This window comes from Trachypithecus francoisi, unplaced genomic scaffold, assembly GCF_009764315.1.
Source record: "Trachypithecus francoisi isolate TF-2019V2 unplaced genomic scaffold, Tfra_2.0 Lachesis_group10, whole genome shotgun sequence".
Lineage (NCBI taxonomy): Eukaryota > Metazoa > Chordata > Mammalia > Primates > Cercopithecidae > Trachypithecus > Trachypithecus francoisi.
The window spans coordinates 43,658,336-43,678,955 of record NW_022681455.1 but is presented as its reverse complement, the minus strand read 5'-3'; the positions used below and the strand labels follow the sequence as shown (position 1 = coordinate 43,678,955).

At 52.2% G+C, this 20,620-nt stretch overlaps 1 protein-coding gene across 7 annotated transcripts in view; it reads right to left on the bottom strand.

Annotated features, from left to right (window-relative positions):
* The window catches only part of ABCC10 (ATP binding cassette subfamily C member 10), a 24,394-nt gene extending 3,774 nt beyond the window's left edge, over nt 1-20,620 (bottom strand). The window contains exons 1-16 of one of the 7 annotated variants that reach the window (XM_033217245.1): nt 20,408-20,620; nt 20,028-20,199; nt 14,604-15,822; nt 13,118-13,345; nt 11,749-11,905; nt 11,409-11,518; nt 9,656-9,735; nt 8,871-9,042; nt 4,917-5,015; nt 3,416-3,605; nt 2,567-2,644; nt 2,224-2,418; nt 1,640-1,790; nt 1,265-1,454; nt 628-971; nt 121-290 (exon numbers count right to left, since the gene is read on the bottom strand). In XM_033217245.1, coding sequence (XP_033073136.1) covers nt 121-290; nt 628-971; nt 1,265-1,454; nt 1,640-1,790; nt 2,224-2,418; nt 2,567-2,644; nt 3,416-3,605; nt 4,917-5,015; nt 8,871-9,042; nt 9,656-9,735; nt 11,409-11,518; nt 11,749-11,905; nt 13,118-13,345; nt 14,604-15,822; nt 20,028-20,188 — 3,544 coding nt within the window. In that variant the 5' untranslated portion in view covers nt 20,189-20,199; nt 20,408-20,620. Of the gene's footprint in view, nt 1-120; nt 291-627; nt 972-1,264; nt 1,455-1,639; nt 1,791-2,223; nt 2,419-2,566; nt 2,645-3,415; nt 3,606-4,916; nt 5,016-8,870; nt 9,043-9,655; nt 9,736-11,408; nt 11,519-11,748; nt 11,906-13,117; nt 13,346-14,603; nt 15,823-20,027; nt 20,295-20,407 lie in introns of those variants that run through there. The other 6 variants (XM_033217246.1, XR_004438742.1, XM_033217251.1 and 3 more) reach the window with 6 other exon arrangements.

Genomic DNA, 20,620 nt, shown 5'->3' with positions numbered 1-20,620 from the left:
ACCCTCACAGGGAACCCTGGGTGGGAGGCAAAAATGTTGGGGGGACGGTGCAGGGAGAGATCTGGGAGAAGGGTGGACTAACTTGCGGGTGAGGTAGGGGTGAGGGGTCCTGGGTGGCACCTGGGTTAGCAAGGCCCTGCTGGTGCTGCACCAGGGCAATGCCTGCGATAGCGCTGACCACTGCTGCCCCCATGAGCTGTAGCCGAATGTCCAGCCACTGCATTGTGGCACTAGTGGCAAACTGGCACCTCTGGTTTAGCTCAAGGAGTCGCTGGTTCTCCTCCTCAAACCTAGGGAAGGCCAGATGGATGTGAGGCCAGCCACTCCACTGCTGCCCTGAGCCACCCAGCCTCAGGGCCTCCATAGGGAGGGCCCTCTTGAGCAGTTCCCTCTTGGGAGCTGATCTATATACCCACAGGCCTCCCGCAGGGCTGCAGATGCCAGTGTGCTCTTTCAAAGTGGGGCTCTGCTCTGCCTCCCTATCTCCTCCTTCTGTTGCTTTCCTCCTTCCCCACCCCTTGTCCCCAGGAGGGCTGAACCAACCATACCCTGCATATTCCTCTTCTCAGGGGTCTCTCTTTTCCTCTCCCCTCAACACCTCATCCCCCTGGGCTCTGGTTCACACACCTGTAGGTGGCCCCTGCGGCCCGGAGCACAGAGAGGCCAGCTAAGGTATCAGCCAGATGGGTATAGAGTGGAGACAGGGTGAGGCTGCCCAGGCGCCGCAGCTCCCGTGAGGAGGCCCTGTAGTGGCGCTGCACGTGATAGTAGATGATGCTCAAAGGCGGCAGCAGCAGCAGCAGCCAGGGCAGGCCAGAGCCCAGCACGGCCAGGAGCCCCAGCAGGCCTGCCGCATTGGCCAGGAGGATGTTGAGGATGAAGGGCAGGCTGTCATCCACACAGGCCACATCAGAGGAGAAGCGGTTTAGGATCCGGCCCGTGGGTGTGGCATTGAAGAAAGTCACTGGTGCCTGGGAGAAGCCCGGAGAAGGACGCTGATTGGGTCAGGGCAGAGTCTGACAGAAAAGGAGTTGGTGGGCAGCCCTGGGGGAGGTGGGGTGGAGGGGAAGGCCCAAGATAGAGAATAGGGAAGGACTAAAATATCCCCAGAATTTGGGGGCAGAGAGGAGAGACTGGCAGAGCTTGAGGAAGAATATCCCAGGGCAGGAAAGACTGTCCCATCCCCAGTGGAGCCCGAGTATTGGGAGGACATTCCACAGGGCTAGGACTGCGCTCCCCTACCCCCGAGGTCCCAGCCCCTCACCATAAGGACTCGATGCAGCAGGCGTCGATGCAGGGTGGCAGCTGCTTCAAGGGTGCCTGCCGCAAAGAGCACTGCCCGGAGAAGGGTGCAGAGGGAGTTGACACCAGCAATGGTCGCATATACGGTGAGGTAGAAACGGATGTCTGAGGAGCCATTGGGGGCAGCTTTGGGCAGTGGGAACACTGGGGTGCTGGGTGGTGAGGAGGGAGCTTAGGTAATCAAAAGTAGGACCACTTGGGGGTCCTTTCTCCTCCCCCATGCCATCTCTCCCACCCTCCAGAAGCCACAGCATCTGGAATACCGGCCCCAACCCTCACTCCCTGCCTAGCGACCACTCTGAGAGCACCAGGCCTACCCCCAGCCCCAGCCACTCACTAGAGGTTTCCGGGGAAAAAGAGGAGCAGTTGCGGAGAGAAGAGCCCCGTAGAAGCTGGGCTGGTGGAGGCTTGCGCCTCTTGGGAGCTATTCTCAGCCTTCAGCTGAGAGATCCAGTGAGAGAGCCACCAGTCAGCAGCGTTCCGCGTGGCTGGGTGGGGATAGGAAGGAAAAAGCTGTAAGAGGCTCCTCTCCCTCGTTCATTCTATTCCAGTGCCCCCTTTTTCCGCCCTTGCCTCTGGTTCCTGCCCATCTCCATCCCCCTGGCCTGGCCTTCCCACCCTGCCACTACCCCAATCCTCCCTAGTGTGGGCTTCTCTCATAGGCCGGTCACCCTTCAGCTCTGGGGAGAACACGATCTCAGACTTGCAGAATGGGAGCTAACCTGGGGGGCAGAATGGAAGCCAGCTATAGAGCACATGCCTCTGGCCCCTGGGCATCTCTCAGAAAGAGAAGTATGGCTTTTGTCCCAGCTGTGACCCATGCTTGGTAAGTCTCTGGGCCTTATAATGATTAGTGAAACGTCATGGGCACCTGGACAGCATAGCCGTTATGGTGTAAGAGACTCCCAGGCACACTCTCACCTTGCATGAGGAGCAGAGAGAAGAGGATGGCTAAGGCCAAGCCCTGGCCCACAGCCTTCCAGTAAGCTTGGTACACGTGCAAGGCCACGGCGCCCTCCTTCTTGCCTTCTTCCTGCAGCAGGCCACCAGATGTGCTCTGCTCCTCCTCCAGCCCCTCCTTTGTTTTCTCTGGGTTTTGTACTGACTGGGCTGTGGCTGTGAGAATCAGGGGTCATGGAGGAATTAAGCATGCAGGGTGCCAGTTGAAAACTCAGTATTTCAGAGGAGCAAGCAGCCTTTGTAGAAAAAGCTCTACAGTGTGGCAGTGAAAAGCAAGCTCTTTTCTCCCACTGGGGAGCCATACCTGAGTCAGACTTTTGTCCATTCTCAGCCCAGGCTTTGGGGACAGGTTGTACCAGTGGCAGAATCTCAGAGGGAGGTCCTGGCGGGTAGAAGGGGAGATTAGGAGGGGGCTGTTCTGAGTCTATACTATGCCTTTCTCAGTGCGTGTACAGATCCCACCACCCATCCTCTTAGGTCTCCCACTCTAAGCCACCCTAGCAGGATACCCCTGACCTCGAGCAGGACTCTTAGGCTTCCCTCTCTAACCCATCCTGCTCTGGATATCCCTAGACCTCGAGCAGGACTCAAGTCCATCCTTGTAAACCTCGATTCCGACCAGCAGAGAGGGACGAATGTCCATCCCCAGGAGGACAGCCAGAACTACGCCTGCCACTCTGTCCAGGGTTACTTCTCATTACTGCAGAGCTTTTTCTCATGCTTCACTCAATTCCTAATATCTGGTTGGAGATTCATTTCCTCCTATTTCTCTCCCAGTGAACTTGCAGGTGGTCACGTCCCTCTGCATAAAAATTTTTCAGAGTTTAAAAATTTTTGTTTTTACAAAAAGACCATTCTAAACCTGACTCCTTTCTCTTTGAAGATATGAGACTGTTCTCAGAGACCCTGGGCCACTAAGTTCCCAAGAGTATCCAGTCACAAAGCCCATGAGTCCCAAATACACTGGCATTTCACCAACATGCTCCTTTTCCCTCCTGTTCTCCCAGTTCCTCACACCAGTTCTGTGAAGGCAGGAAGCAGCAATGACTGGCTCAGGCCACACACATGCAGCAGGTGGCAGAGTCTGTACTTCACAATCCCCTGCCATACCTGGGCAGACACCTCCCTCACGCGCGGTTCCTGCCCCCATTACCAGCCCGGATGAGGCGCCCAGCCTCCATTAGCAGCACCACATCAGCCCTTTCCAGGTACTCGGTGCGGTGGGTGCAGAGCAGCCGTGTGCTGTGGCTTAGCACGCCCAGGATGCACCTGTGCAGCAGGTGGTTGGCCACATCTGCATCCACAGCGGCCAGAGGGTCATCGAGAAGATAGAGCTCCTTTTCCTAGAAAGACGTGAGGGTACTGTGGGCACCAGGACCCAAAGGCTCTCCTGGGAAGATCTCAAAGTGGTCAGAGAAGACAGTTGAGATAAACTATGGGGGCTACCCCTACACTAGCAGAGAAAGAGGTGAGACCTGAGAGTGGACATCCCTTCAGGCAAGAAAGAACAGCACCCCCAGGGCCAGCACTCAGCTTTCCTAGCAGCCCAGGTCCTCAGCCCACATAACGCTTTTTTTTTTTTTTTTTTAAAGACACAGTCACCGGGCACGGTGGCTCAAGCCTGTAATCCCAGCACTTTGGGAGGCTGAGACGGGTGGATCACAAGGTCAGGAGATCGAGACCATCCTGGCTAACACAGTGAAACCTCGTCTCTACTAAAAAGTACAAAAAACTAGCTGGGCGAGGTGGCGGGCATCTGTATGTAGTCCCAGCTACTCAGGAGGCTGAGGCAGGAGAATGGTGTAAACCTGGGAGGCGGAGCTTGCAGTGAGCTGAGATCCAGCCACTGCACTCCAGCCTGGGCAACAGAGCGAGACTCCGTCTCAAAAAAAAAAAAGACACAGTCTTCTCTGTTGCCCAGGTTGGAGTGCAGTGGCATGAACACCACTTACTGTAGCCTCAACTTCCCAGGCTCAAGTGATCCTTCCCACCTCAACCTCCTCAGTAGCTGGGACTACAGGTGCACGCTATGAAGCCCAACTAAATTTTTTGGAGATAGGGTTTCATTCTTGTCACTCGGGCTGGAATGCAATGGTGTGATCTTGGCTCACTGCAACCTCTGCCTCCCAGGTTCAAGCAATTATCCTACCTCAGCCTCCCGAGTAGCTGGAATTACAGGCATGCACCACTATGCCCAGCTAATTTTTGTATGTTTTTCAGTAGAGATGGGGTTTCACCATGTTGGCCAGGCTGGTCTCGAACTTCTGACCTCAAGTGATTCACCTTCCTTGGCTTCCCCAAGTGCTAGGATTACACCAACTAACTTTAAAATTATTTTTTGTAGAGACAGGGTTTTGCCACATTTTCCAGGCAGGTCTTGAACTCCTGGGCTCAAGCAATCCTCCTGCCTTGGCCTCCCAAAGTGCTGGGATTACAACCTAAGCCACCATGCTCAGCCTACAAGTACTTTTTAAAGGGCCTTGAACTCTGCCTTAAATCTGTAAACAGGGATGGGATGGCCAATACCTCAGGAACATGTAACGGAGGAGGGAAGGAACCAGATGCTAAGGAAAATACTCCTATCTTCCTAACTCAGCCACGCTCCCAAGGCTCCCCCCACCTCCCTGCCACTGTAACCTCCATCTTTAACTGACCTGGTAGACAGCACGAGCAAGGGCAATCCGGGCACGCTGTCCCCCGCTAAGGGTCACACCCTTCTCCCCCACCTCTGTCTGGTCTCCAGCAGGCAGGATCTGATGGAACAAGTTCCCCAGTGGGTCAAGGAGCCCCCCTTCCTTCTGGCCCACTTCCTATCCCTTTGCAGGAAAGAGATAGTGGGAGTCAAGAGAAGTAGGGAGCTTGAGGAGATTAGACTTAAATTTGGGGTGAGCTAGTCAGAGGAGACAAGACATACTTCCAATAACATCGAGCATTTATCGAGCACTTACTATGTGCCTAGCACTTTACAGGCATTCTCTCATTCAAGCCCCATGATAATCTTATGAAGATGGTATCATGGTATCATTTCCTTTTCTCACATGCAACCAAAGCTCAGACAGATTAACTAGCTGGCTCACAGCTAGTAAGGGGCAGGACACGAGTTCAGATTCTTCTTTTTTTTTTTTTTTTGAGATGGAGTCTCACTCTGTCGCCCAGGCTGGAGTGCAATGGCACAATCTCTGCTCACTGCAAGCCTGCCTCCTGGGTTCACGTCATTTTCCTGCCTCAGCCTCCCGAGTGGCTGGGACTATAGGCACCCGCCACCATGCCCGGTTAATTTTTTATATTTGTAGTAGAGACGGGGTTTCACCATGTTAGCCAGGATGGTCTCAAACTCCTGGCCTCGTGATCTGCCCACATTAGCCTCCCAAAGTGCTGGGATTACAAGCGTGAGCCACTGTGCCCGGCCACAAGTTCAGATTCTTTTTTTTTTTTTTTTGAGACGGAGTCTCGCTCTGTCGCCCAGGCTGGAGTGCAGTGGCTGGATCTCAGCTCACTGCAAGCTCCGCCTCCTAGGTTTACGCCATTCTCCTGCCTCAGCCTCCCGAGTAGCTGGGACTACAGGTGCCTGCCACCTCACCCAGCTAGTTTTTCGTATTTTTTAGTAGAGACACAGTTTCACCGTATTAGCCAGGATGGTCTCGATCTCCTGACCTCGTGATCCTCCCGTCTCGGCCTCCCAAAGTGCTGGGATTATAGGCTTGAGCCACTGCGCCCGGCCTCAGATTCTTAACCATTTTGTTACGTTTACTACCTTTTTTTTTTTTTTTTTTTTTTGAGACGGAGTCTTGATCTGTCACCCGGGCTGGAGTGCAGTGGCCGGATCTCAGGTCACTGCAAGCTCCGCCTCCCGGGTTCACGCCATTCTCCTGCCTCAGCCTCCGGAGTAGCTGGGACTACAGGCGCCCGCCCCCTCGCCCGGCTAGTTTTTTGTATTTTTAGTAGAGACGGGGTTTCACCAGGTTAGCCAGGATGGTCTTGATCTCCTGACCTCGTGATCTGCCCGTCTCGGCCTCCCAAAGTGCTGGGATTACAGGCTTGAGCCACCGCGCCCGGCCTTTTTTTTTTTAAGATGGAGTCTTGCTCTGTCGCCAGGCTGGAGTGCAGTGGCACAATCTCGGCTCACTGCAACCTCTGCCTCCTGGGTTCAAGCAATTCTTTTGCCTCAGCCTCTCGAGTAGCTGGGACTATAGGCATGTGCCACCATGCCCAGTTACTTTTTGTATTTTTAGTAGAGAGGGGTTTCACCATGTTGGCCAGGATGGTGTCGATCTCCTGACCTCACTATCTGCCCACCTTGGCCTCCCAAAGTGCTGCAATTACAGGCATGAGCCACTGCACTTGGCCTACTACCCTGTCTTTTTTTTAACAGGCAAGGTAGTAAGATATCTTGGGCAGATTTTATGTAAAAGCTTTTATAGGTTTTTACTTTTTTTTTTTTTTGTGAGACAGAGTCTTGCTCTGTCGCCCAGGCTGAAGTGCAGTGGCATGATCTCAGCTCACTGCAACCTCTACCTCTTGGGTTCAAGTGATTCTCCTGCCTCAGCCTCCAGAGTAGCTAGGACTACAGGTGTGAGCTGCCACACCCGCTGCAATCTCCGCCTCCTGGGTTCAAGCTGATTCTCCTGCCTCAGCCTCCCAAGTAGCTGGGTTTACAGGTGCCCACCACCACGCCCAGCTATTTTTTGTATTTTTACTAGAGATGGGGTTTCACCATGTTGGCTAGGCTGGTCTCGAACTCCTGACCTCATGATCTACCCACGTCGGCCTCCCAAAGTGCTAGGATTAGAGGCGTGAGCCACCACTGTAAGCCTGGCTGCCCTGGGTGGTATTGAACTCCTGACCTCAAGCGATCCACCCACCTTGGCCTCCCAAAATGCTAGGATTATGGGCATGAGCCACCACACCTGGCCGATCATTCATTGCTACATCAAGCTTTCCCAAGTCTGCTAGGTCCTAGGTACTGTTGTAGGCACTAAGGAAAGAGATGAACAACAAAGCTTTTAGCTCAGGGACTCACCATGTAGTGGATCACAGGTGCTTCCTCTACATGAGGAAGGGAATTCCTTTGCTTAGTAGACCATTCCTGAGGCCACAAGGCTTGGGGGTAGTACATTCCTTCTCTAAAAACCTACGAAAGCTGGGCCGGGCATGGTGGCTCAGGCCTGTAATCCCAGCACTTTGGGAGGCCGAGGCTGGCAGATCACTGGAGCCCAAGAGTTTGAGACCAGCCTGGGCAACATGGTGAGACCCCGTCTCTACTAAAAATACAAAAATTAGGCGGGCGTGGTGGCTGACACCTGTAGTCCCGGCTACTCAGGAGGCTGAGGCAGAAGAATTGCTTGAACCCGAGAGGCAGAGGTTGCAGTGAGCCAAGATCATTCCACTGCACTCCACTCTGTGCAACAGAGCAAGACTCTGTCTCACACACACACAAAAGTAAAAACTTTATAAAAGCGTTTACATCAAATCTGCCCAAGATATCTTACTACCTTGCCTGTTAAAAAGACAGGGTAGTAGGCCAGGCATGGTGGCTCACACCTGTAATCCCAGCACTTTGGGAGGCTGAGGTGGGCGGATCACAAGGTCAGGAGATTGAGACCATCCTGGCCAACATGGTGAAACCCCATCTCTACTAGAAATACAAAAATTAGCTAGGCCTGGTGGCATGCGGCTGTAGTCCTAGCTACTCGAGAGGCTGAGGCAGGAGAATTGCTTGAATCCAGGAGGCGGAGGTTGCAGTGAGCCGAGATTGTGCCACTGCGCTCCAGCCTGGCGACAGAGTGAGACTCCATCTCAAAAAAACAAAACAAAACAAAACAAAACAAAGCAAAACAAAAATTAGCTGGGTGTGGTGGCTCACTCCTGTAGTCCCAGCCACTTGAGGGGCTGAGGTGGGAGGATCATTTGAGCCCTGGAGGCAGAGGCTGCAGTGAGCCAAGATGGCACCTCTGCATTCCAGTCTGGGGGACAGAAAAAAGACCTTATCTCAATAAATAAATAAATAAATAAATAGGAATTAAAAGAATGACAGCTGGATACAGGATGCCCCATGGTCAAGGTTAAAGGTGCTCCTTTTCAGGGACATTCTACATTAACCTGGGTAGGGTAGTGGTGGTGACATTCTTGAAGGGGACAGCGGGATTGGGTGGGAAGTCAGGGGAGAAATCTGGAATCTCTTCTCCTATACATGCAGTACTCTGGATTGGGGGCAAGGGGAAATCTAATAGGCTTGGCAGGTTTCCCTAGGGTAACCTGCAACCAAATGAGACCTTGACTCTTCCAAGCCTTCCCGGTGGGAAGTGGGTATGGAGAAGGGGACAAGGAGCCCGGCTGTGCAGAGCTAAGCCTGACAGGTGGAACCCTCCCTACCTCCAGAGGCCTTAGAGCTCTTCCCACTGCTGTGGAGAACACATAGTCACTACCCTACTGGGCCCTATGGGAAGGGGCAGCTGGACACTCTGGGAGGACCACAGTCCGACGGCCATTCCTAGATGAGTGATGCCTGAGTAGAAGCAACCCCTTTCCGGAAAAGCAAAGCTCTGGTTTGAGGTGTCAGCGACATTGGAAAAGCAGGCAGCTAAGAGGTTTCAAGGCCAGGCACTCACACTGAGATCATCATCGAGGGCGCAGGCTTCTAGCACCTCCTTGTACAGCTGTGCATCAAATGTCTTCCCAAAGAGGATGTTGTCTCGGATGGTGGCAAACTGGATCCAGGGTTCCTGGGTGGCCAGGCCAAAGCCCTTGGACAGCCCCCACACTGCCACGCGCCCACGCAGCCTGCAGAGAGCCAGGCCAGCAATATGGGGACCAGCTCTCCGCTGGGTCCCTCCATGCCCAGCCCTTGCCTCCTAGAAACCTCCCCAGGCTGCTGTCTTCCACCACACAGGGTCCCTCTTCATATCACATGACTGAGCTGGCAGCTCCTGAGGTCACAGGGTCCTAACGAAGCCCATTCTGGGTGGTGAAGGGAAGAAATTGCTCTTTGGCTACAGCCAAGCAGCTGTTGTATTTACATGTGCTCAGGAGCTCAGAAGAGTGTATGGCCACCACATTGTACTTGTTCTCATCTGAAAGCAAGGTCCTCCCTCAAACCTATGCTCCTCTCTGGATCCCTCCCCTGCACAGTCACATTTCTGAAAGAATAGCTGACACTAGATGTTTCCATTCCTTTGCTCACTATTATAGCATTTAAAACACTCTGGTGTAATGATTACAATGATTCACTTTTTTGGCCACCTCCTTCTTTCCAGATTGAAAACTCTCCCAATAAAGGGACCATGCATTGCTCTTCTTAGTACCCCTGATCCCCAAAAGGGGTCCAACACATAGCAGGGGCTCAGTGTTTGCTAAAGGACAAAGTGAGGACAGGGGTGCATAAGAGGTTCGTTACCTGTGGAGCTCTCCAGCGATGGCAGCCAGCAGGGAGCTCTTCCCACAGCCCACCTTCCCCACGATGCCCACCAGCATACCCTGCAAGGAAGCCACACAAGTGTCTGCTATTGGCAGGGGATGGGACAGAGGGGGCAGTGGTCTCCCTCCTGACCCTCTGGGCTGCCAATCCTCCCACTGAGGCTTCTCTTTTCTTCTTTCTTTCGTGTGTAGGGAAAGAATTCTCCACTTCACAGGCTGACCTGTTGGCTCTAGAGAAGTAGGGTGCTTTTTTCTCCACTCAGAGTGGCTATCAGTTTCACTGTCTATGTGAAGGGCCTCTGAAGGGGAACAGCATGCCAGAGAGAATGGGAGGAAACTACCCAAGAACTTCCAATGTAAGCTCTAAGACAGGCATCCCAGATTGGGAGAGGGAAGGGTAGAACTCCAGGCTTTAGGGCCTGGATGGTGGGTTGGCTAAGTCGACCTGTGGCTAGATTTCCCCTATCTCAGGGGGAAAAAGCAGTGCTTTGCATAGATCCCTATTTCTGTGGGCTTATAGTTTAAATTTTTCTGTTTCCTTTTTTTTTTTTTTTTTGTCATAACATATGGAGCTATCTCCCTGCTCCAAAAAAAAAAAAAAAAAAAAGGTCCTAGTTCCTTCTCTAGAAGGGACTGGGCTCTCAGAAGCTCTATCTGCCTGTGATGCCCCAAATCTGCCAGCCAGGATTGACCCATCTACAAGTGACCACTTCTGAGGCCTTTCCCTGGGAATCTGGGACCAGGACCCAGAGACAGCTTCTCCCTGTTGGCTGTAATCTGTAAACTTGAGCATTCTCTGTAGTCAAATCTTCTGCTCAATGGAGGGTGTGTCCACAGAGAGAAGAGGACCAGGCAAATACAGGGAGAGAGGTACACAGAAGCAGAGAGCTCTGCGAGTTGAGGCCTGGTTCTGGGCTGTTTCTAAGATCCAGCTGCGTTCCTGCCTTTGGATTCTGCAACGTATCTCTATATCCTTATTATACATTCTGGTTTGCTTAAGCTAGCTGCAGTGCATTTCTGTAACTTATATCCAAAAAAGCCCCAACTAACACGTTAGCAAAATTCCTTTGTACAAATCCAGCCTTGTCTTGCCTGAACTAAGAGGAAAAACAAAACACACAGCCCAAGCCAGAAACGTGAGCCAAATGTGGTGGAGGCAATTCAGCCACCACCAGAGAATGCCGGGTTGAGCTGTGGGGCACAGGGTTGGATAAAGGTCAGGAGAGAGTGAAAACTCAGGACAGGAGGTGAGCAGGAGTTGGCTTATTGCCAGGAATGCCCCCATTTTAAGTTCTTTGTATGCTGTAACATGAGCCACAGGGTGTGACTGCTTTTCACCAGCCTAAACAGAGGATCTCCATTTGCAAAATATTTCTTGGAAGGACTTGCTGGGCCTCTCCCCCAGATCCCCAATCTGAGGGAGATGTTAGTTAAGCCCCAGGGCCTGTTCTGAACGCTGCAGCTTCTGAGGGACATGGAGAGACAAACACACCTATTGGTATGGACTGGATGGATACAAGCTGCCTAAAGACCAGAGAGAGGTGCAACTATTCTGAGATTCAGATGTGAGGTGTCATCTCCTCATGGATGAGAACCTGCTCACCAAATGTCTCTCCCTTCTGCAGTAATTAGAGCTGCAGAGCCATCAGCTATGATTGGCTCGGTCATTGCTTCTCTGACATGAGTTCCTCTCGTTAGTCTGAGGACTCTCCCAGGGTGTCTGTACAACAAACCTTTTTCACTTCGAGATGACCAATGAAGGTCTCCTGGCTGGTTCCAAGTGGGTCCCAGGAGAACAAGGCTCCATGCAGCTCCAATACTGTAGATGGTTCTGCGGGGGGATCTGAACACAGAAGCCACTTGATTTAGGCTCCTAAACTACTACAATCTGCTTGGGGAGGGTAAATCATGTAATTGTCTTGCCAGCCCCATATCTACCTGCCCAGAGCTAACTGAGTCTGAGTTTTGGATTCCGCTCTCTCTAACCTCTTGGTGACATCTATGCGCAGCACCCAAGTGGCTCCACTCCCCTTCTCACCCTGTGCCAGGTTCTGCCCACTAGCTTCCCATTACCTGGGCTGTAGTAGGCCTGGGGGTTGTGGTTTGGGAGGTCGAGGAAAAGCTGGATCCGGTCCAAGGACACTTTGGCCTCCAGGAGGCCATTGATCACCCAAGGGAAGTTGTTGAGAGGAAGAATGAGCATTTGCACCAGTGCCAGGGCCGTGAACACCTGAGTGAGGTGGGAGGAGGGTGAAGCCCCAGGAGTTATCTAAGGGCCTCTTTTTTTTTTTTTTTTTTTGAGCCGGAGTCTCTCTCTGTCACCCGAGCTGGAGTGCAGTGGCCAGATCTCAGCTCACTGCAAGCTCCACCTCCTGGGTTCACGCCATTCTCCTGCCTCAGCCTCCTGAGTAGCTGGGACTATAGGCGCCCGCCACCTCGCCCGGCTAGATTTTTGTATTTTTTTAGTAGAGACGGGGTTTCACCGTGTTAGCCAGGATAGTGTCGATCTCCTGACATCGTGATCCACCTGTCTCGGCCTCCCAAAGTGCTGGGATTACAGGCTTGAGCCACCGCGCCCGGCCCTAAGGGCCTGTTTCTAAGGGAAGCCCTGTGGACAGGTCTGTGGAGGAAAGAAGTGGGCAACGACAGAACTGAAGGGCTGGCTGGTCAATCCTGGGATCAGATGTGGCAGAGTGGTCACCTAAAGAATCCTAGAAATTTCAATGTTCCTCAAGGGATACAGGTTGCATTTTTTTTTTTTTTTTTTTCTTGACAGGTCTTGCTCTGTCACCTAAGCTGGAATGTAGTGGCATAATCTTGGCTCGCTGCAACCTCTACCTCCAGGGTTCAAGTGATTCTCCTGCCCCAGCCTCCTGAGTAGCTGGCATCACAGGCATGCATCACCACACCTGGTTGATTTTTATATTTTTAGTAGAGACAAGCTTTCACCATGTTGATCAGGCTGGTCTCGAACTCCTGACCTGAGGTGATCCAACCGCCTTGGCCTCCCAAATTGCTGGAATTACAAGTGTGAGCCACCATGCCTGGCCAAGGTTGCATCTTTTTAACTAGGCAGGCCTAGCTCATTTTGAGACTTTTTTAGAATTTCCAAGTAGCAACATCCCCTGGCCTTGGCTAGACGCAGGACTGGATCAAAGATTTTTTTCCTAAGGCCATTAGAACGAGTATAAAGAGACCTAACCCCAAGCCTGGAACTGACTAGAAGTTGGAGTGAAAGGTAGGAGAGGAAGGAAAGAAATCCTTCACACAGGGGAAGGTTATATATCCAAGGCCCCCACAAAAAGGTTCCTTCAGTTTTCCCTTGGTTGAGAGGCAGTCAGGGATCCCTCCCTCCTTCTCAGCCAGCACCGAGGGCCCGAGCCTACGTCTCCACTTCACCGAAGTCTCCTTGATGCTGGTCCCCTTCCTTCCTGGTCCTCACCTTGGTGGCAGTGAGCTGGTGCCCCATGAGGACATAGGTGATGAAGATGACGATGGAGATGACAACCGGTAGGGCAGCCCACAGGTATACACAGGCCGCATCCAGGTATTTGATGACCCGGAGTCGCCCCAGCTCTCGAGCCCGGCAGGCCTCTACTCGGGCCCCCAGTGCCTGCTCCCACCCGCAGAGCTTGATGACCCGAATGCCACTCAGCAGCTCTGTCACAAGCTAGGGAAAGGAGACAAGGGAGAGGCGTGAAGTGGAGGCACCGCTCATGTGTCTTCTCCGCCAAGCCTTCCCCAGGCTCCTGGCAGAATGTTCAGTACTCTAAGCTCCCAGATACTCTGCACTGCCCTAGTCTTGGTTTTCTTCCTCACCTCAGTCCTTTCTGGAAATCCTGCCCTTCAAATCCTTTTCAGCCCTGGGTTGCTTCCCCTCCCAGTCTCTCTTTTACTTCTCCACTGGCTCCAGCTGGGGACAGGTTGGAGTGGGAATTCCCCACCTTCCTAGGAGAAGTGGTGGAAGGTGCAGCCAAGTCACCACAGTGGAGTAAAATCACTCCTCCCATTAGATGAGGGACAAAAGGCTATCTCCCAAAACCAAAAGATGTGGGCTTCGGGGGCTGGACCCCCAGTTCTGGCCCCCAGCTTGAGTGGCACAGAAACTATCCTGTAGGAGTACACAGGCATAAGAGGCCACACCACAGCCCAGGGTCAAACAGGCTATTGGGCCCAGGGAAGATGGGCAAGGGCCAAAACTCCTTGTCTGTAGCTGTCACAGGTAGGGGAAAAGGCCTCATGCCATAACCACCTATCAACCTCCCTTCCCTCCAGGAGCACTCTGAACTGTTCCACTAAGGGTCGACAACTATGCTGTATGAACCCCCAGGACTGCCATCCCCTTTGTACCCACAATCACTGCAGAACCCAGAGCTGATTCAGCCAAACCCTAAACACCTAGAGTTGGCCCAGGCAGGAAAGTGATCTATTCCCTTCCTCTCAGCCTATCCAAAGAGGTAGCTGCGGATCGCCTAGGTCTCTCTACATGCAGCCATTGGGTGGTCTGTGCCCTAGATAAGGAGGTTGGAGACTTGGGTCCCAGCTCTGGCCCTAAAGACCTGTTTGGTGCCAGGGAGATGACTACCTACTTCCTAGGGTGGCCACATGTATTCAGAGCTTACTTTGTGACTGGCACTATGCTAAGCATTATCTCATGAGATCCTTACAACAGCTCTACAAGGTGAGCTACTATTATTCTCATTTTGCAGACAAGGAGGGGGGAAGCCCAAATAGGTTAAGTGACTTGTCTGAAGTGACTGAACTAGTAAGTGTAGAGCCAGGATTTGAACCCAGGTCTATCTTTCTCCAGTCTCAGCTCTTAACTTTGAGGTCACTCTCACTCCCTCAGGTTGTGTGCATAGGAAGACCTGTGGCCCTGGGCTGGGTGGGGTCTCCAGATAGCTGAGGGACCCCAAGTACCCCCTCACCTTAACCCGCGCATCCTTGTGCCGTAGCATTTCCTGGTTGCTGGCCATGATGCGGGTGGCAATCACTTTGTTGACAGGTACCAGCAGCAGTGCCAAGATCAGACCACCCACAAAGGCCACGCCTACCTGCTGGTACAGCAGGTAGAGGGTGATGGCCAGCTGTAGGGGCAGGCCCCAGGCTTCATGGAAGCTCCCAGCAAAGTTAAGCAGCCGTTCAGAGTCAGTGCCTAGTAGGTTCAGGGCCTCCCCAGTAGGAGGGCGGCTGGGCCCCAGCTGTAAAGCCTTGCGGTACAGGATGTTCAGCACAGCCCCCCGTGCCTGAAGTTTTACCTTACATACCTCATATCCATACTGATTCTGCAGCACAGCACCCAGCACAGCCCCACTGGCTAGCCCCAGAGCATAGAGCAGGCCGTGGCTTAGTGGCTCCTGCCCCTCTTCCAGGAAGCCCACCAGTAGGGAGAGCAGCAGGGGCCCTGAGAATCCCAGCATGGTCCCTACCAGCTTTAGCAGTCCAAGTGCCAGATAGCACCATCCAAAGGCCCCATACAAGGCCCTCCACAGTCGGGCCCCCTCCTGCCAGTGTGACTGGAAGACACGAGCCAGGTAGGTTGGATGCAGTCTGTGGGGGAGGCGGCAAATGTCCTGAGGCTTCTGGAGCTCTCCGCAGGCCCCACGGGTCAGCAAGGGTGCCAGCCAGGCATAGGAAAAGTGTGACAGCCAACTCTCCCCATCTTCAGCCACCTCAGGTTCTTGATCCTCGGGCAGGAGGGGTTCCTGAGCCCAGGGTTCTCGTGGTCCCCCAGGAGCTGCCCATCCCAGTGCATAGGCCAAGAGTGCAGCCAGCTGCAGGATGAGCAGGCATAGGCGGGCCACGGGTCCTGGGAGAAGTGGGGGCAGAAGTGTGCCTCGCTGGCAGTGCCACAACACGGTCAGCACTAGGGCTGGAGCTGGCAGCAAGGCTACCAGGGCCAAGGCCAAGGGACCTCGGGAGTGGCCATGAGGGGAATGGGACAACACCCACAGGGCCAGGCTGTGGCTGATCCAGGCCATAGCTGCCACACACCCTGCCAGCACCTCTAGCCCTATGGGTCCTGGGCCTGCCCCTGGTGGCAAAGCAACTGGAAAGAGGTCTAGCAGCGGGAAGACGGAAAGCAGGAAGGAAGCTGCAAGTCGGAGGCGCCATCCAGGACTGCAGGGTAGGATGTAATCTGGACTCCTGGGGACAAGGGGGAAGACAAGGAGGCACACTGTGGCTGACTCAGGACCCAGACATACCCCTCACCTCCAAAAATTCACTTACCGAAGGAATCAACTCCCTTCCTGCCTTGCACATCTTATCCCTACCCCACTTTACCTCGGAACCCAGGGTCTTTTCTCCCAGGAAGTCTTCCCAGATGAACTTAACTCATTTTCTGACCAAATAAGCTAACAAGCCACCTGAGCCTAACTCATTTTATAAACTACCCACACCATTTCTGATTTTTTTTAACCACAGACATTAACAATTTTGAGGTAAGGTTGTACTTAACATGAAGACTAGGAAAAAAAAAATCCTGGGTACTATGTTTGCTACTTGGGTGATGGGATCATTAGAAGCCCAAATTTCAGCATCACACAATATATCCATGTATAATAACAAACAAGCACATATCCCTCATGAATCTAAATTTTTTTTTTTTTTTTGAGACGGAGTCTCGCTCTGTCGCCCAGGCTGGAGTGCAGTGGCCGGATCTCAGCTCACTGCAAGCTCCGCCTCCTGGGTTTACGCCATTCTCTCGCCTCAGCCTCCCGAGTAGCTGGGACTACAGGCGCCCGCCACCTCGCCCGGCTAGTTTTTGTATTTTTAGTAGAGACGGGGTTTCACCGTATTAGCCAGGATGGTCTCGATCTCCTGACCTCGTGATCCGCCCGTCTCGGCCTCCCAAAGTGCTGGGATTACAGGCTTGAGCCACCGCGCCCGGCCCGAATCTAAAATTTAAAAAAAATCCAAGCCAGGTGCTGTAGCTTACGCCTATAATCCTAGCAGGCTGAGACGGGACGATCGCCTGAGGTCAGGAATTCAAGACCAGCCTGGCCAACATGGTGAAACCCCATCTCTACCAAAAACGCAAAAATTAGCCAGGCATAGTGGCAGGCACCTGCAATCCCAGCTACTCAGGAGGCTGAGGCAGGAGAATCGCTTGAATCCGGGAGACGGAGGTTGCAGTGAGCTGAGATCACGCCACTGCACTCCAGCCTGGGCGACAGAAGGAGACTCCATCTCAGGGAAAAAAAAAATCCAAAGTTTTCATGCAGATAACCGCTAAAGGGCACATATTCATTTTTACAAAAGGATCCACCTAAGAGTACCCTTAAATTCACCTGAAGCACTATTAGATGAATAAAAATTGGACTTACATACAGCTTTTATATTCTAATATGGTAGCCTAAACTTTATAAAGCCTTGGAATATTCTACTGTCTTTCCTCTGATTGTAGAAGGTGGTGTGGATTGCTTTTGTGACTCCTTTAGCTGAAGAAAAAAAATCTCTTTCTGTTTGTGTTTACATCTTCTTGGCATACAAAGAAATGTTTTTAATAAACAAAAGGTGATCTGTTGCATTAAGAATCAAATACAGGGGCTGCTCACGGTGGCTCATGCCTGTAATCCCAGCACTTTGGGAGGCTGAGGCGGGCAGATCACTTGAGGTCAAGAGTTTGAGACCAGCCTGGCCAACATGGTAAAACCCCGTCTCTACTAAAAATATAAAAATTAGCTGGGTATGGTGGCACACACCCGTAATTCCAGCTACTTTTGGACACCGAGGCACGAGAATCGCTTGAACCTAGGAGGCGGAGGTTGCCGTGAGCTGAGATCGTGCCGCCGCACTCCAGCCTGGGCGACGGAGAGAGACTCCATCCAAAAAAAAAAAAGAGAATTAAATACAGAAAAACATACCTGCAGCAGTGAGTGTCAGCATGTCTTGAAAGTTCATATAAAAAGAGGACTGAGACTGTTACACCCTTTGTTGGCAGGGCTAGGTTACTAAAAAAGTTTGCTTGTAAACTAAAATGCAGAGTCTTGCTCTGTCGCCAGGCTGGAGTGCAGTGGCGTGATCTCAGCTTGCTGCAACCTCCGCCGCCCAGGTTCAAGCGATGCCCCTGCCTCAGCCTCCCTAGTAGCTGGGCGTTTTCTTAAAAGTCCACCCGATGACACTGATTTGTAGGGATTCAGATGGGAATAAAAATCAGCCTTTAGGAATTCTATTTCTGGGCTGGACATGGTGGCTCATGCCTGTAATCCCAGCACTTTGGGAGGCCAAGGCAGCTGGATCGCTTGAGGTCAGGAGTTCAAGACCAGCCAGGGTAACACAGTGAAACTCCATCTCTAGTAAAAATATGAAAATTGGTCAGGCATGGTGGCACACGCCTGTAGTCTCAGCTATTCCAGAGGCTGAGGCAGGAGAATCGCCTGAACCCAAGAGGTGGAGGTTGCAGTGGAGGTGGAGGTTGCAGAGTGCCACTGCTCTCCAGCCTGGGTGACAGAGTAAGACCCTGTCTCAAAAAAAAATTTTTTTTGTTTCTGGCTGGGCATGGTGGCTCACATCTGTAAACCCAGAACTTTAGGAGGCTGAGGAAGAAGGATTGCTTGAGCCCAAGAGTTCAAGACCAGCCTGGATGACAAAGCAAGGCTTTGTTTCTACCAAAAATAATATATATATATTTTTTTGAGACAGGGTGTCGCTTTGTCGTCCAGGCTGGAGTGCAGTGGTGCGATCTTGGCTTACTACAACCTCCACCTCGTGGGTTCAAGCGATTCAAGACGGGGTTTCACCATGTTGGCCAGGCTGGTTTCAACCTGACTTCCAGTGATCCGCCTGTCTCAGCCTCCCAAAGTGCTGGGATTACAGGCATGAGCCACTGTGCCCGGCCAATTTTTTTGTATTTTTAGTAGAGATGGCATTTTGCCAGGTTGGCAGGCTGGTCTCGAACTCCTGGCCTCCCACAGTGCTGGCACTACAGGCTTGAGCCACTGCATCTGGCCTATTAAAAATAATTTTTAAAAATTAGCCAGGCGTGGTGGCATGCACTTGTGGCCCCAGCCCCAGCAACTCAGAAGGCTGACGTGGGAAGCTGCTGGAGCCCAAGAGGTCGAAGCTGCAGTGAACTGTGATTGCACCACTGTACTTCAGCCTGGGCAACAGAGGGAGACCCTGTCAAAAAAAAAAAAAAAAAAAAAAAAAACAAAGAAAAGAAAGAAGGAAAAGAAAAAAAAGAGTTATATTTCCTAAGATGTGGGGACCCAAGAAAACTGGCCCAAGTTGGCCATCAACCAGCCTCATCACCCCTTCAAGTCTCTTTTCCTCTCTGAGTCTCACTTTCCTCACCAGCACAGTGAGTAGTGAGTCTCAAATTAAAAGCCTTCTGAGGCCCTTTCCTATCTTAGGTTCTCGATCTCTCTAACCCTTCTCAGCAACACACACAAGGCTGATAAGTGAAATGAGGCACAATTTCTATTGATCACGTGATGGTCTTCCTTGCTTTCGCAGGGAGCGGATGAATCCCTTGGATAGGAGAAGCTGTGGATCTGCTTGGTCTAGGAGGAATTCTGATTTGTTTCTTACACAGAGACAAAAGTCTAGAAGGGTTTAATCACCTAGCAAAGACATCCACAGCCTTCTCAGAGGAGCAGCTATTAAAAATTGGCACAGTCTTTTGGGAACTCAATCTAATGAGAAAGCAAGAAAGACCTCTTGGATAGGGACACTTTGCCCCATCAGACTAGGAACTGCCAAAGCCAGAGATCAGACCGCCCTCTTGTCTTCTCAGCAGCTAGAATGAGACTAACTTTAGTCATCTCTAGCCATACAAGAACTAAATACAAAATCAAGGTGAGTTTAGCATCCACACCTTATAGCCCTTAATTGGGGGAAGGTTTAACGTTTGATTTTGCTCTTCTTGTCTATCTACTGCTTCCCCTTCAGCTGAGCCTACGTATACTTTTCTTAATCTGGAAACACTAACGTTTCATGGGTTGAAATGGTGAGAAACTGAGCCTACAACTTAAATACGTCAGCGCTTTTGGCTAAAAACGTTGTTCCCCCAATTCTGCCTTCAATTCATGACAGCTGAGTTTGGGTAACTGAAAATGGACAGTTCTGATGATTTCTGACACTCATTAGACCTTTAAAAACATGCCAGGCACTGTACTATATGCTTAAATTAATTATCTCATTTAAACCTCCCAAGAATGAGACTCAGAGAAGGCAGGTACTTGCCCAAGAACAGCCACATTGCTGCTAAGTAGTAATGCTTAGATTTTATTCTACTTCTGCCCTACTCCAGAGACCTAGCTATTCTGGTGACACTGCCGGAAGACGTAGGTTGCGGGTGAGATCTGCAGGCACACACGGACAGATGCCTTGCGCTTGTCTCTACCCACCTCGGGGTGCCCAAGTAGCAGGCACTGAGCACGGCGAGGAGTGCGTGGGGCAGGGCGCTGAGCACCAGCTGGGTGAAGCAGTGGCCTGTGGTGTCCCCCTCCCACAGCGGGAGCGGCCACGCTGCGCTGCTGCCGCACAGCTGGGCCAGAAGTCGCTCCATGGACACCTCACCTGAAGGCAAAGTTGAGCGTGAAGGCGGTGCAGTGTAACGGCCAGCTTTGCTTGCGCTTTCCAGCCCGGTCTCCCCGCCTCCAGCCCCGCCCCGGAACCAGGACAGCCCGTCGCTTCCGCCCCGAAGCCAGACCCCTCCCATTCTCGCGGTACCAAGGGTAGAAAGGTAGGAGGTTCCCCGTTGGATTTCTGGACGCTGGTCACCCACCTTTCCATCTGTTTTTCCCCTCCCGTTTCTCCGCCCCCAGGCATCCGGAACCTCAAACCTGAAGAAGCTGCTGTGCACCGGATTCCGATATCCTGAATACTGGTGTATGCAAAAAAAAAAAACTACTGCCCGGCCAGGGTGCTGCGCTAGCCACGGCTGGCGGGCGCCCCCCTAGAGGCTGGAAGATTTAGCTGGCGCCTTTAGCCACGCCCA